Source organism: Tachypleus tridentatus, chromosome 11 (genome assembly GCF_004210375.1).
Source record: "Tachypleus tridentatus isolate NWPU-2018 chromosome 11, ASM421037v1, whole genome shotgun sequence".
In the NCBI taxonomy this organism is placed as follows: Eukaryota; Metazoa; Arthropoda; class Merostomata; order Xiphosura; family Limulidae; genus Tachypleus; species Tachypleus tridentatus.
The window spans coordinates 50,272,724-50,290,307 of record NC_134835.1 but is presented as its reverse complement, the minus strand read 5'-3'; the positions used below and the strand labels follow the sequence as shown (position 1 = coordinate 50,290,307).

General features: G+C 31.5%; 1 protein-coding gene across 1 annotated transcript in view; it reads right to left on the bottom strand.

Annotated features, from left to right (window-relative positions):
• LOC143232134 (uncharacterized) overlaps positions 1–13,968 on the bottom strand; it is a 251,424-nt gene extending 237,456 nt beyond the window's left edge. Inside the window, exons 1-3 of the mRNA XM_076467222.1 lie at positions 13,925–13,968; positions 13,226–13,344; positions 9,195–9,235 (exon numbers count right to left, since the gene is read on the bottom strand). Coding sequence (XP_076323337.1) covers positions 9,195–9,235; positions 13,226–13,259 — 75 coding nt within the window. The 5' untranslated portion in view covers positions 13,260–13,344; positions 13,925–13,968. The remainder of the gene's footprint in view (positions 1–9,194; positions 9,236–13,225; positions 13,345–13,924) is intronic.
• Positions 13,969–17,584: the final 3,616 nt, after the last annotated feature.

The window sequence follows — 17,584 nt, the reverse complement described above, 5'->3', positions numbered from 1 at the left end:
GGATTGACCGTCACATTATAACGTACTCACGCCTGAAAGGGCGAGTATCTTTGGTGTGACGCTGATTCGAACCCGCGATCCTCAGATTACGAGTCGAGTACTTAAACCATCTGGTTATGACGAGCCTTCTAATCTAAATACAAAGTGTTGCAACACTGACAAAATTTATATAATTTATTTTCCAATTGTAACTGATAGCTATTTGAGATTTTCACATTATGAAAAAAAAATCGACCAGTACATCTGATACAATGCGGTGTTGGCATTGTAATGATAAAACAGAGAAAATTCATCAAAAAAAATCACAATGACTGCTGTTAACCAAGTACAGTGAAGTACCCATTGGACAGATACAAGAAAATACGAGTGAATGTGGAAAAAGTCATTAAAAAGTGTCAAGAAATATAAATATAAATTCCGTGAATTTCGAGTTAAAATCGAAAGCAAAAAAAAAAAATTTGCTGACATTAACTCACGCACAGATAAAGCTTCAAAAACTATAGTCTCAAGAACACTGTAGAAACGTGATCTTCAAGGAAAAGAAACAGCAGAAAGAAGAAACTTATTATGCAAAGAGAAAAGAAGTTAACTTTGACATAAGATATTTTAGACTGACGAGTCTAACTTTGAGCTGTTTGGTTCAAACAGTTGTGTGTATGTGTACAGAAAAGTCGATGAGAGGTTCCTGAAAGAGTATCTTGTGCCAACAATCAAATACACAGGAAACCACATGATCGTTTGGGGACGCGTAATTTGTATATGGTGTTAGTCATCTTAACAAAATTGGTGAAATCATGGATAGACATAAATGTCACAATACAGAAGACCGTCATATTATGCCCTTTAGAAGGGCAATGATTCGGCAAAACTTCATATTTAAAAAATATAATGACTCGAAACATCTTTCAAAGAATTGTCTCTTTTAGTAGATACACAGATTTTAGAATGGTTGCTACAAATAACGGCCCTTCACCTCACATAATAAAACTGGACCCGAAGCTAAGAGAAGTACCAGCTGTTCCAAGTAATGCCTCTGGACATTACTACACAAAAAATTGAATCAGAAAATACTATAATCCTTTCTATACATAACGAGTTTTAAAGTTAGCTAATTTAAAAGTTTCAGCAAAGGGAATTTTGATGCGTTAAAAACAAGCTGAAATTTTGACATTTGGTAGAGCGAAATTTACTCTAAAAATTATTCTTAAAATGTATTCACGTGCGATTTTTCTTGTTGTTTTGTCGTAAAACTCTAAAATGTCCTGACCGTGCTTAGTCCACTGCGAGGAACCAAACACTGCATTTTATCTTTAAAAGTTCATGAACTTACCAATGACTCACCAGTTTCGTCTTACAGGGGTAATCAGTGTATGTTTAAGATATTAAAAGGTTTCATCAGATAAAAATGTACAAATCATGTTTTAATGAGTACTAATAGTATACTAATCGCAAGATCCGCCACAGTGGCTTAGCAACAAGATTTTGATTTATAACACTAAAATTGGGAGTTTGATTCCCGCGGTAAGCACAAACATACAAACAGCTCATTCTGTAGCTTCGTGGTTAACATCAAAGCAGACTAATCGCAATATACTTAGAACTTTCAAGTTTACACACGATGTTCTTCATGGTGTAGATATTTTTTTTCTCGCCTACAAACAATAAACATACAAGTAAAACAACAGAAAATTGTTCTTTTATGTTGTTTTTCTTTGCGCTGATAGAGAACTGACTACGCTAGCCGTCCCTTATTTTAAGGCTTCAAACTAGGCAAAAGCGGGTAGTTTACAAAATCCACCGCAAACTCTTAGATTATTCTAATCGAATAGTGGGACTTCCCCATCACTCTTATAACGCACCAAGCAAAAGCAATTTATTTATTTCAGCTGTAATGGGGCTCGCAGAATAGAATAATATAAACATGAAGCTGAGTAATAAAAACATGGATCACAATCAATGATCAGTAACTACCGTTAAATGATTTTCATGAGTTGTGCTAAAAATAGGTTCGCTTGTTTTAAAGGACTGTATACTTCATTCAATATATAGCCAAGACAAATAAATGGTTTCACGTGGCAACTGTTAACATAATATTTCTCTAGGATAAGGAAATGGAAGTGGAATATTTTCGTCATCCTTACTTATGGTTACAATACCAAAAGTTGTATAAAAAGAAATAACATTTAAAGAAGAAAGAAACTCATCATACTTAATTATGAGTGTGAATAAAGACCTAAAATTTGAATGAAAATTTCCCATAGGTATAATACTAGATGTATTCTTACCTTATCATAGTTTTCAAGATGGCGACTACTAAAACGAGTGGATCTATATGTTAATCAGAATATATTTTCTATATTAATTAATTTAGAAATAGTTACAAAAGAGGAACATATCTATTACAAAATAATCGAATATCCACGAAAACTAACATGATGTTATATGGAAGTACCTACGTCATCCCACTTCATTTTCGGAGATCACACCTCAAAGTAGATTGGCAAATAAACGTTAGCTTCGGGTGTAGCACTCGTTACAAAAGGATACAAGTCCTGATTAGTTGTTCGTATGGTATTCAAATGGGCAGAGATTTACTTGACGGTAGAAGTGTACATACCATTAAAGAGGTGTGACAGTATTTCAACCTTATCGTTGGTTTGTTTTGAATTTTGCGCAAAACTACACGAAGGTTATCTGCGCTAGTCGTCCCTAATTTAGCAGTACATGATTAGAACGAAGTAATACTCTTTTACCAGCAATAGTGGAACTTACCGTAATATTATAACACCCCCATGGCTGAAAGGGCGAGCATGTTTGGAGGGACAAGGATTCGAGCCCGTGACCCTTAGATTGCGAGTCGAGCGCCGTAATCACTTGGCCACGCTGAACCCAGCCTTATGTTATCCTTGCTCCTAAATGAACTTATAATACCAGCAACATGTATACCGAGTAGCAAACTGATGTGTTATCAGAAGAAATCCACCGAGTGAATCTTTGGTGACACAAGCTGTGGGACTGAAATTTGTCTCAAAAGCAAATTACTGTCATAATTATGATCGAGCAGGACTTAATACTTAATGTTACTCGGTCCAAAACTTAATAAGAAAAAACAAGCAACAGAAAAAAGAAACGGAAAAATATTGAAATATTCACACGGCTGTTGAAGAAGGTCAACAACACACGTCTGGGTGAAGATTTGTGTTAATCCTCAGGAGTATGTCCTTCGTCAAATTTACAAAACATTATGAAATTGTTAAAATGTTCTTCAATTTTTTTTATCGTTTAATTAATAAATTACAAGATTACATCATGCAGTGGTCTTAAAAAAATGTAGGAAAATTATAGAACACAAAAGCAAAAATACGCTGCGTGAAACAAGCTACTTTTTCCTTATGTGTGTTGGTTAATGTTAGTCGCAACGGACTGCACAATGAGCAAACAATCGGATGCAAAAGGCTTGCGCGTTAAGCAAGATTTTATTCAAAGATCCACATTTTTTGTGTAATCTTCTTATTCACAGAGTTAACAACACATCTGACCCTGGTTAGCACTCGAATTAAAACTGTTTACTTATGTTGCTTTTACCGCTTCTTCAGGTAATCTGTCAGTTTTGAAATAATATCCTACAATAACCTTATTTGTAATAATAACAGTAACCAAAAATAAACAAACCTTCCTTTTGAGGCCATTCTTTAAGTTGTTCTACGTCCGATGCCATCATACGTTTGTGATTGGAAAATTTAATGGCAGGACTTTAAGAAAGTAAAAGTGCATTCACTGTACACAAGACTATGGTTGGCTACACCACAAGCTTGTATCTGTATCCAGTAAGTTTACAACCACATATATGTATCAACAACAATAACAGATGTCCATACAATTGAAATTTCCTACAAATTGACATTTTTAAGTTTAAATATGTACATTTCCCACAAGTATTAATTCCATGCTCGGCAGATTATCCGAAACGAACAAATATTTTTTCCCAACACTTTGAGATATACTACCATCAATATGAAGAGTTTAACATTAAATGTTGTTTTTTTTAACAGATAACATACTTAGGATTACATACAACCTTTAATTTTGGTATTTCAATTCTGCACTGCATATTATATAACCACAGACTAAATTATTACGACAGCAATCATAAGGTTCTGACATAGCCATCTTAAATTAGACCTACTGACAAGAGAACTAATCACCAGAACGCACGGTTACTCTTAATTAAAAGATGGTTTAAGTATTGTTTCGTAAAACGGCCGTAATTGAAACTGCGAAGCCCGTTCAACTACTTATCCCAATAATCTCGAACACTCAACAGAATGATACACTAATCACCATACAAATTTAGTTAAATCAACACTAACTTTGCTAAATATATTGTTATAAACGCTAGAATCTAGTAAATGCTAGAAAATTTCAGTTTCAAATAACTTTTTGTACTAGAAGACATTAGTTTCAGGTGTAACGTAATAATATATTCTGAACGAAAAATATCGATATACTTCAATCATTAAAGTGTAAAGAGACATCAAATAACAAAAAGCTATGATAAACTTAAAGTGAAAATTCGTCAGCAACCAAAAATAAAAACATGTAAGAATAAAAGTAAAAAAATATGTCACAAGCTTAGAGAAAACTGTTGCGAAGTTTTGAACAATTTCAGATAGTCAAATCATTGCTGCATTTCTGATTTGAATGGAATGTAGATAATGTTCGTTTTTTGCACACGATACCCGACCAATGATATGTCAAATGCAAAATAGTGTTATGCATGTTGCTTGCTGTAAATAGGTTGGATACCTAAAGGGATAGTTCTAAAATCCCACCAATATAACAATGTAAGACATTCATTTTATATAGAGTATTTTAGTTGAACCTTCATACAACACTGAGGTGGTAACTAAACAAATTGTGTAGATAAAGCACTAAAGCTGTAAGACATCAAAAATATAAAAAAGGAAAACCTCATTCCAGTTACAAAGTAACTTAAGTCAAGGAAACTGTCAAGTAATGAACCAAGTAAAACTTGATGTCAGTGAAAGAAAGAACAAAATGACTAAAGGAACATTTTTCTTTTTAAATGTTTTAGTTATGTCTTAGGTATGAATGCTATAAATAGAACATCACACTGGCTAATCAACGTGACGAAAATTTAAATTGTATTTCAAGATTAATACCTAACAAGCAACAAGATATAAAAGAAGCAAAATAAACAATCAATTTAAGTGATTATATGCTTAAAACAGTGAATGGTTAAGAAGGTATAAAAAAAGTGTAGCACGTGGCATAAAGTTTGTTACTTCAGTGAATAAGATCAAATGGAATCAAACAAAAAAGAAATTAAGATCAACTAAAACCTATTAGAGAACAATTAGAAATACAGTAAAAATAAGAATTGGAGAACTAATATTCAAATTACTGGTTCAAAACAAGCAGAGGCATTGCAATGAAAAACGCTTTTTTTTTCAAGAAAGTATTTTATTGTGATAGTTTCTTATTACAGAAACTGCAAGTAATACTGTACGAAAACAAATGAAATGTATAAATTATATAGATGGATGTTGTTTCAGTGAAACTTTGGGCAGAGTAGATAAATTACATTTGAGAACTTTAATAAACTGCCACTACCTGAATAAGGCCTTACCACAGAAGTCGCCCGTTTTTCATTTAGTAGCCCACCAAAATTCTCATAGTTCGACTACATACACGAACTATGCAAGGCCTTTGTGCAACAGGAAGTCAAACCAGATCATGAATTACACGACTTTAATTTCAAGCCTCAACATTTTGGGTCTTCTGTTGGTAATTATGAACCCTTACATCAAAACCTGTTTTAACAATACATGTATATTGTAAAAGTAGCTTAAAATGCTATAACAGCACTGAGTTGTTATTTCCTAAGACTTTCAGACATACTAAAAGCTATTGCATATAAGTCAAATTTCAAAAATGCATCAAGAATACTTTTTCTATCTCTTCCGTAAGTAGACAACAGCATAATAAAAGTTACAATCATAAACAGTGAAAGCACATATTAACACTGACAAAAAAATAACACTTTTAACTGAAGACTGACAACACTGCAAGCACATATACATTAACACTGACAAAGGTATTAAAAAATAACATACTTCCCAATAAAGGCTAGCTTCAGCTTATATAACTAATGGATATTTTATTATTGAATTTAACTAAAATTTGATGGCGTGTTTACAAAATTTAGTTTGTAAAGTAGCTACTTCAATATAACACTACTGGCGGTGGATTTGGAATCTCAACTAGAATCAAATTTTCATGAAACAACTAATGATACTCAGGCGTAATTCATACGTTTTATGAGGCTGACAATAGTTGCACATCTAAAAAACTAATCAATGATGATCTCAGTTTTTAAACACATGCACAAACATAATACCTGAATAGTGTTAAAAAGACAAATGGCAGAAAACGTCTCGAAATTAACATGAAATATGTTCAGTTCAAATAAGTCACGAATTTAGCACAACCAAAAAAGCTCCTAACAGCACTGAACATTGCACATTCGAGAAAATAAATGCCATTATATATTGTTGTTGGTTTTTAACATTTTACTTAAAACGTAAAAAGAGTACTTCTATTGCTCCTAGTGCCATCTACTACAATAACAATGAAACTTCCAAATTCAGAGGTATTGGGCTCAAACTAATGTTGTATTTGCATCTTAGAAAAAAAAAACAAGTTTAGCTTCAACACCGGTTCTGATGATTAAAATACTTCGGAAGAAGGTGTATCGTATACAATTATACTGTATTGTTTGATATACTGTATGTTTTTTTGCAAGACTTCCAGTTTTATTTCAAAAAGTGGATAGCCAACAGCCATGACAGTCCTACCCTATTAAAACAATCTACAGAAAATAAATAAGATTGTATTTTATTAGAATCTGACTAAATGAACACTGGAAAAGGGGATTATTTAAATTAAAATACAGAGAAATTTATGAAAAAACAAAGTTAAAACTATTTCTTACATGTTTGAATGTGAGAACAAGTGTATGTCATAAAATGCATAGCAGGTTTTATGACATGTTTAAAAACATAACTTTATAAAACTTACTGCTTTAATATATTGCATGAATAAAAGAAGGTAGTTCACAGTTCATTTAAGATATATGACGATGTTCCTAAGGTGTTCAAAGCCCATTAACTTTTTTTTTTTTTAATTCACAAGCGAAAGGAGGTCACAAATGACCACTTATTAATATGAACATTTGGGGAAAGGTTACATTTCTACAAACAAAACCATCTTTTATCACAACCAAATGTGAGGCAGATGTAAGCAATATTGTTAACAAACACGTGGGTATGCTCACACATTTATTAGATAGCCACATATTTGGTTTGCTTCACAGTTTGCTAGTTGTTTAAAATACCTTACTTCCAGGGATAGTATCTTGCATTTTTTAAGTATTTAAGAACCATACAAATTCAAATATCAATGCTGGCTGGCCAGTAAAAATAAATTACAAGGTGAAAGTACTTTCTATTTAATATATTTTTATGACCTTCTGTTAGATTTAGAACAAGAGGTAGATATTATCAGTCTGTATTTGTCTTTCAATAGTTTTTTTAATATTTTCTTAAGTCTTTTTTCAAGGATAATAAATTGAGTGTTGAGAGCAAAGATAACTGCAAGTCACTGGGTAAGACTCATGAGGTACCTGTTGTTTTATACATTACCTACCATACTGTGACATAATGTCTCATCTAACACCAATCAAGAAATGATTTACTTAATTAACAGCTCTTACACATAATTACACTTAACCTCTAAAATATTACTGACTTGTTTCTATTCTATCGACTACCAGTGGCAGTCAACATGTTGGATTAAATTATATTATGTTTCTGCCAATTAAGACAAGCAACAAATTGATGAAATCACTATTTTCTATATAAAACACACAAAAGGCCCAGGAGTAGTCAATGAGATTAACTGCACTATTCATAATATTTTCTGCTCACGTTTTTTTGTACAACTCACAGATTATTAGTAACCTTGCAACAAGCAATGTGATGAACAAGTACATTAATGCAACAGAAGTTAAAATGAAAAATATTGTATAACAAATATCTATAATGATATAATATGCACAGTTCATCATACTGTCAATACATTTTTATAATTTCAAAGAAAATTGTTTGAAAGCAGTATTGTTATTTTGAAAAAGTCATTTTTCAGTCAAGTTTACTGAAATTAAATACAATTTCAGTTTAATAAAACCACAGCTCTTTAACTAATAGCACTTTCCATAAAATGATTCCCTATCAGTTCAAATCCATGGCATTTCTAATTATGTCTACTACTCCAAACTTATTTTAATGAGAGAACAAAACTTTATTATTTCCAGTGTTTTTATATCGTCTTGATGGATTGTTTTTTTTACCTTAAAATGTTAAGTTTCTGAAGAATTGAAAAAAAATGTTCATAAAGTCACCAGTTATTTCAAACACATTACTATTTGTGTAAACTACAGTTAAATCCATGTTTGGAGAACAGAAACCACTGCAACAGGCAATCAGTTAGTTTTATATATATTTGTACACATTAAAATGCAGATTTCAAGTTATCATACACCTGTCAGTAAGTAGATATCTTTAATAAATCATATATGCTCCATTCTAGCTTTACTGGCCTTAGATGAGAAATAAACAAAGGCTGTCTCAACTCCTACAATAAGTTTTTCTTTTGCACTATTATGTAAACATTATCTTCACACAGTTGAAACTTTAAAGATTACAACAGTTGCAGAAGATAAACTGGTCTCAGTTTATGGCTTAATTTACCCTTTAAGCATACACAAGTATGTAGAAATGATAGTTGCTTTAAGATAAATGGCTTATTAGAATATCTTTAATCATGTTAAAAAAAATAGTCAATATTAATATGTTCACTGTTTGTGTAGTGTGACCCTTGGAAAGAGCCACCGTCAACATTTTAACACATTAAAATTTAACATTTCCTCCTTTCTTTCCATAAACATTTGTTGAAAAATATTTGTGTATATTATGTTCAAATATCATGAGAATAATAAAGAATGTGTAATTGAAACATACATATGAAATAAAAAAATCAGTTTTTTTTAAAAGATTAAAACAATACCTAATTAACATCTAATTTTGACAGCCTATATAATAACACAGTCTTACCTTTACCCCAAAGCTATCTTCTTTGTTCTTTGGTTTATTACCTATAAAATAATTTTTAACTTCAGCTAAGATAATATAGGTATATATTAAGCATATTCAAACAATATCTACTTTTAATGAATACAAACTGTTAAAACAAAAATTGTCTGCTTTTAGTAAACTCTCAACACTAGGATTATTTATACATGTAAAAGTTACTGGTATGGATAGAGAAAGCACTATGTAGAGGAGCGAACAATGTTTTGACCTTCTTCAATAAACCTGACAATAACCGAAGAAGGTCAAAACATTGTTCACTCCTCTATGTAGTGCTTTCTCTACCCATACCAGCAATTTTTACATATATAATTTTCTCTACAAGCAAGTTTTCTCGTCATCACAAATCGTAGGATTATTTATGCATAACAATTAAAATTTTCAGAATAATATAATTCATTTAATTTTTGTTATTAATTTACTTTGACTTAGTTATTTACTCAAATATAAGTCTTCAGTTTTAATAATGAAATGTTTATTACCAATACTTTGCATACACAACTAATTAATAAAATCCTAAAATTGTTTTAATTTTAAGAATACCACATTTCAAATTAGATATTGTAATTGGATAGCAATCTACTCCAATAAATCTCATAAAAATAAATTATTTTGGCTTTATAATTCTATCATTCATGAACAACTGTAAAATATAACAAACAGAAACCTGTTAACTTATATAACCACTTGAGCCACACAAATAAATAAAAATATTTCAGTTGTTCAATTAAATAGTACAAGTTGAAATATATTGTATTTTAAAACTACTCTACTTACAAATACTGCATCATATGCCATAAAGGTGTTTTCTTAGAAATAATGTTCAATATTATGTTGCAACTAGCTAAGCTATATAGAAAAGAAATTACTATTTTGTAGGATAAAAGTGTCAAAACTTTTATAAGTCTATATTACTTATGTGAAACCACTGTTACTACTCTTAATATTTTGTAAACATCTTGTTTTCAACTTAACATATTTACTATTATATATTTATTTTAATAACAAACTTAGTGCAAGTTAAATTTACATTTATAAAAGCGCATAACTTATACTGTTAAATGTGTGTTGCAAAATTCCTCCCTATTTTCAAATTTGAAGAAGATATTCACGTCTAAGAATCAACAATACACATTTTATGAAAGCACTAGCGTATTGTTGACAAATGAAATTTCAAGAACCTCACCTTAATGTTTATAAGCCAATGCAATGAGGTACACTTTATATTATTGGTTTGCTACAATTATTATACTATAAGCCTCAGAAACTATAACTGTGATAAATGCTTATTAATCTGGAAACTATAGATATTTGACAAGGAAAGTTTATACATTTCAAATATTACAAACCATTTAACCTTAATCAATTAACATCAGACGTTAGTATTCCTTTTAGAACATTACATATCGTTCTCAGTGAAAAATTCACGTGCTCAATGAAGAAGCTAGCTACCCATTAAGTGAACTGTCCTGATATCAACTCAAAATTAATTTGCTCACTGTGAACCGTCAGTAAAGTATTCAGTTCAAGACCAGATAGAATATTCAATATTATTTGTAAGTTTCTATAACATTTTTATACAAATCATTATTTATAATGTTTTAACAATTATAAATTGTATTATTGTTAGTGTATTAAAATATATTCTTATTAAGAAAGAAATCTGTATATATCAACCTTGTTTGCAAAATTTCATAAATTTGATACATGTTGACATTCAATTAACTTTTAAATTAAATTTCAAGTTATTTCAAATTATAATACTTAACATAATAAATCAGAGAGTCATCCTAGATAAATCTTAATATGTAACAAACTCAACTAAAAACTTCAGGCTGATTTTTTACACATTCCTAACTGATGTTCTTTAGCATAAAAGATGTCATACAATCTCAAGGATAGGGTTGGATACCTGACATGCTTAAAAAATAACAAAACTAATTTACTGATCAATCACAAAATATGGTAGAATGAAAGTAACACCCATCTAATAATTTCCATGGTCTCACAAAATATCAACAAAGGTTCAAAACTTTACTTACACTTTTTGTTTTGATTTCATTCATTGTACTTTTTGAAAATTTATATTTGTTACTAATCCATTTTTCAAAAATTCATCTTTTATTTAGCAGTTGAACATAAGAACCTTTTCTTATCCAATTATCCTATCCAGTTATCCTTGTTTACTACATGAAATAGTCCCATTACCCTTATCATTTTTACTTCATGATATGAGAACTTACAAAAGTTTCAGTTATTTTTTTTTTTTTGTAATTTAGGATATTAGTTTTCATTTTATGTTTCCAATAACAACTACATTTTAAATCCTTATTCTGGAAATTTATTTTAGGATATTAATGTTTCTGGAACTTCTGAAATATCTCTATCCTGATGTTAGAATTTAAGTGAGAGTTCTTTTCCTAAACAACTTCACAATTTTAAATTTGGCGAGTCTACTCAAGGTAATTTCTCCTACTTATTACATGGAGTTATTTTTCAGGAAAGGATAGTATTTTTGCTTCTGAAAATTCATCATGATCTGAATTTCCCACTTCAAATTTTTTAGAGGAACTTGTTTCTTTTCTGTTGTGAAAAATAGCAATGAAATCAGTTTCTCTTCCAGCTTCCTAAGGGTAAAAGAACCCAAAAAATTTAAAGTCTAAATTGCTTTATCTTCCTCTTTCATCAGCAAGTTTACGAGAGTCAAGAAATTTTTTAAGACATGATTTTTTCATGCAATTTTCTTTAAGTTCTTATTAACATGTCTCTCATTAAGTTAATCTCCTTCTTTCTGCAGGTTCGACATATATTCATCTATCCAAATAAAAAACTTTCTTCATTGATCTGAGACTGGAGAACAGCTAATAATTGTTTTTTGTCACAATCCTCCTGTTCATTTTCCAGTGTTGTTGGAGTGCTTTAGAGCTTCTTTATCCCAGACAGTAACCTCTCCCCCATATGTGAAATTCCTGTTTCAGAGATGCCTTGTTTCACAGGCTCTCTTTCTGTGTCACACTCTCTCTCGCACACACACACACATACACACACACACTTCTGCTCTTGTAGGTAAACTGTGATTTATACATATTTTCTTCTAATATGTATTTTATGATGTCCATATGGTGTTATTTTTTATTCTCTGGATATTATAGTCAGTTCCAATTTCATTTCTTCTTCCTACAGACTAACTTTATTTTTCTCTTCTTAAGGAAGAAGCCTGGTTTATTTTAGTTTACCTATGCATTCTTCAGTGGGATTTTGCTTCTAAATTTATAAACTATATGAAGCTTCTAAAGGAAGTTACACACTAAAAAAAATTGTATCATGAGAATTTTTAAAAGTATTTGACAAATTTTACAGAAATATAAATAATGGTCTGTCAATAAAAAGTGTTACACAGCTCAAATGACAATTTTGCCAATCCTAGTTATGCATAATAATTAAATATGGAAATTCTGAGGTTGATATCAATAATATTCCAATAAATATATTTTTTACAACACTTAAGTGATAAATGAAAACAACAAGTTAAAGTGTCGTTAAACTAGTTACACCTTCACAGTAGTAGATAATTGTTTTATAATCTACAAAGAATGTCTTGTTTTATAATTAAGCCAATGTACGATATCAGATAATTTACTCTTTATAATAAGTTAATATTAAGTACTTATGTAGTATTCTGATGTTAATGTTCTGGTTGTATGATCCATTCTAGGATGAAAGAGATTAGTTTGATGTTTTATAGAACTTCTCTTTTATAAGTAAACCAACAATTGATATGAAGTAGCTTGCTCTGATCAAAAATTAACATTACTTTTATCCTCATATACATATATAAACTTGCACAGCTGTAAAAATTAAATGAATATTGTGCACACTTACATAACTCAAGATCTAAAATGTATCTTTTACTCAAAACTTTCTCCACAATACTCTCTCATTTTCTTTAAAAACAACAAATATACAGAAGATTTTAATTACACACTTTAGATTACCTCGTTTTTCTTTAAGTTCTTCTAAGCCAGCCATAAATGTTTCTAATGTAATTTGTCTAGTTTTACGAGTCTTTGGACTGTCAGCTCTTTGGTTATTTCTAAGCCCATCATTTTCAAACCTAATAAAGAAATATACTTATATTCATTTTCTATGAGCAATTAAATTTATTATGAACTCTATTTTCAACAGTAAGCAATATAATTATAGTTTTAAATAGAATAAATTAGTTCTTTCATGAAGAAATGTTATTATAATTTGAACCAATACTACACAATTAATTATTAGCCTTTAGCACACTTATTCTTGGCTTCAGATAATAAAAATTCACACACATACAGGCTGGCAGCATTTGTAGCTTTTACTTTAGAAATTACATAACACGAGCTGAAATTGAAGTGAAATGATCGTAGGTAAATACTGTGTATCAAATGCCTGGAAAATTGAAATAATGGTCTATAGTTATGTAATAGCTTCTACCAAAAGAACTGCTAAAATTCTACAATAATAATAATAATAAGTAAGCAAAGTACAAAAAGCTTTGTACTCTCACTGCTAATAATTTTATCAGTTCCTTAGAAGCTGCTTACAAGAAAACAATTTACTAATCATACTGAAATATTCTGACAGACAAAAACTTTACAGTTTCAGTGCACTGACATCTTAGCTTGTAGTATTTTAACATGTACTTGTCAACTTACGATGCTTCTACAGTGTTCCTTGTTTCTGGTACTTCAGGTAATGCTATTCATTTGGAAAAACAAGAAATAAAGTATAAATAATTACACACACACAAATATATATATATATACACACACATCGTATTCAGTTTTCAACAACCATGCTTAAATTAAAGGAACCAGTTCCTGCACACATACACACAGCTGTTTAAAGCCAGGATACAAGCTAATGTATGTGAACAGTATGTAAGTTAAATGGACAGATTATCTCATGATGAAGGACTACAATAATATTAGATACCTAATTTAAAGCTAAGATCAATTATAGGTGTTCCAGCCCACAGTTTTATACATCTTAATAACTAATTCCTATCTACAGCTAAAAAACAAAAGACAAAGACATTCCCAGTCTTTATAATATTCTTTTATCAGCACTTAAGCAGATTAGTAATATGCAGTACGATTCAAAAGTGTTAGGACAAAGTCAGAAATTAGATTTCAGGTTCCTTTCAAAAACAGAGTGGAAGGTAACTCACACATTAAACATCAAAATCTTATTAATCTTTATAATTGTACAAGAAAAATTCAGTGGAAGTGTTTGAGTTCAGATACAGTTAATACTTTGTGCGTTCACCTTTTACTTTAATAACTGCACAGTCTTTTAGGCATTCTTGCAACATATTTAATTCAAAGTGTCCTTTTTCAATTTTACTCCACGTGACTCTAATACAGTCCCATAAAGTTTATTTGGAAGTAGTATTTGACTTATCGAGTTTTTCATTCACTAAATCCCAGATCTGTTCAATTGGGTTGAGATCAAAGCTTTGCGAGGGCCATTGCATCATTTGAATCACTCCAGAAGCTTCTTTCTTAGCTAAATAATTTCTGCATATGTTGGATGAGTGTTTTGGGTCATTATGGTAGTAGAATCCTGCACTAATAACACTATGTACCACAAATTTTGTTCCTGGGTAGTATGTGTTATTTCTTAATTGCTTATGTTGTAAAAGTAAAGAAAATGGCCATTATTCCCTTCAAACTTTGCTTCTGTGACCTGGATAATGAAATTTAGAAATTAAACCTATTTTCCATGTAAAAAACCAGAAAATTTGCACATTTTCATTTACATAAGATCTGAATATAACAACATATGAATCAAGATTTACACGTATTTATATTAAAGTTATACAAAATTGAACAAAAATGTTTAGAAGTGAGTAGCTTTTCGAGATTGCGACTGTAATTCAAATCACTTTCACGTACCAGCCCCAAAATATAGTCTCCCATCATGTTTTTGTTATATGCTCCTTGGTAGCGGAGTTCAAAGTTCAGTGTGTCTTGATGAAAGTGCTCGCCTTACTCCTCTGAGTATGCTCCCATGTTCTCCTTGAATTTATCAAGATGAGCATCAAGAATATGGACTTTCAGGGACATCCTGCAGCCTATTTTGCTGTAGTTCTTCACCAGAGCCTCAACAAATTCCACGTAATTTTCAGCCTTGTGATTACCAAGACGCCCTGAACCACTGCGACAAAGCTGCCCAAAGCTTTTTTTTCCTTCCTATTGAGGTTCTTGAGGAATTCTGCGCGCACTCCAGGATCTTCTTTATTTGTGGTCCAACGAAGACAGCAGCTTTGACATTTGCCTCAAACAGCTTAGGAAAGAAGTCTCGAAGGTACTTGAAGGCTGCAGAATCCTTATCAAAAGCTGTGAAAAATTGTTTCATAAGACCCAATTTTATGTGCAAAGGTAGGAACAACACCTTCTGGAGGTTCACTAGTGGCTCACACTTGACATTGTGTCTCCCTACAGAGAACTTGGTCTGTTACAGCCAGTGCTTTCTGTTGTAGTACACTGCAGTGTTCCTGCTGTCCCAAAGGCAAACATAACAGGGAAACTTGGTAAAGCTTCCTTGGAGACCCATCAGGAATGCCACCATTTTGAAATCTCTGGTAACATTCCAGCCATACTCATCACACTTTAGGACTTCTAGCAAGGTCTTGACACTGTTGTATTCCTCTTTGAGGTGCACTGAATCAGCCAGGGAAAGAGACGAATGCTTATCCCTGGTATGGAGCAGCAGAGCTTTGAGGCTTCTGGATGAGCTATCAATGAAGACGAGCTACTCATTCGGATTACAGGTAATTCCAATTGCCTTGCACAGACCAGATACATTGTGGCAGAAGCAGAGCCATCTTGACAAGCGAAGAAGCTTGAAAAATGTCAGTGACGCTTCCTCTAACATGCAACTTGCACACTTTCATCTAACAAATCCCACTCCTTGAGCCTAAATGTTAAAAGCTCGATATTGGTCTTTGTTAGATCAAGATCTCTGATCAAGTCATTAAGGTCTCTTTGGTTGGGATAGTATGGGTTTCTCTCACCAGCTGCACCTCTGAAATTGTAATCTGGATCTTCAACGTTTACCTCCTCTTCTGATTTGCTGCTCTCTTTTTAGGATGGCTGCTTTCTCTCTGATGGAGTGGGTACAAGGAGCTCAGGAGAGTGTGTCCCTAGGACGATGGATGACGAAAGGTCCAGATGCATGATAGTAGATGCATTCTTGCTAGCCCAACATTTGGAAGGGTCCACCATGCAGAAGTAGCAATTGCTTGAGTGGTCAGTGGGTTCATGCTCCAACTTTTGAAATAGCAAACTTCATGGCTCTTTTTTCCCCTCAGTACCATCCTACAAAAGAGCAAAAAAAAATTGTTATTATAAAGAATAAATTTTTTTCATCCACAACTAATGTGTAAGAGGTTCATGCAAAATATTTTATATATGATATTTAATTCTATATAATTAGAAATTTAAAAGAAAAAAGATATTTAAATTTTAAAAGGTCTAAAATTTATATACTATAAAATCTTACAATTCAAGCAAGCAAAATATGTCAGTCTTACCTTCTAGATTTTTTTACAGTGCTCGCAGGTAAAATGAGGTGCCAAGGGTTTGTCTTGATCCCCAACAGGCATACCAAATTATGCCTTGTAGGCTTTACGCATTTTAGCAGATTCTGTCACAGAGTACTTTTTCCCTCGTCTTTATAACTTGGCCACATACATAGCAGAATACATCTTAAGAATGCTTGCAGCTTCTTGATGCCATCTTTGATAAAATCAGATAAGTCTATGAGTTTACTTAGGCAGCTGGAATTAAACTGAAGTGATGAGCCCCCGTATATATATATATTACTATGGAAAGTTCTAAAAAATTCTCATAAGTTCTACAACATTCTAGAAAGTTCTTAAAAATTCTTGTAAGTTCAAGAAAATTCTCTATCAGCTACTCAGCATTGAATCTACCTTGAATGTTCTGGAAAATGGGTAAATTTGAAAATTTCATTAACCAGATCACAAAAGCAAAGTTTGAAGAGAAAAATAGGTCTTTTCCATTTACTTTAGGCATAAGCAATTGGGAAATAACATTTTCTGCTCAGGAACAAGAAAAAGTAAAAATTTTGTTACATAGTGTAACAAGCAAACCATTGGGTACATTATGACAGATCAGTATAATGAGAATAAGATACTGAATAACATTATTCAGCAGTGAAGTTGTTACACTACAACACATAATATTATTGTTTAATTCTGTTTAATCATGCAAGTTCAAAAATTAACACAGAAAGAACATAATATGGAAAAACATTACATCATACTTTTAAGGAATGGTATGAAACGT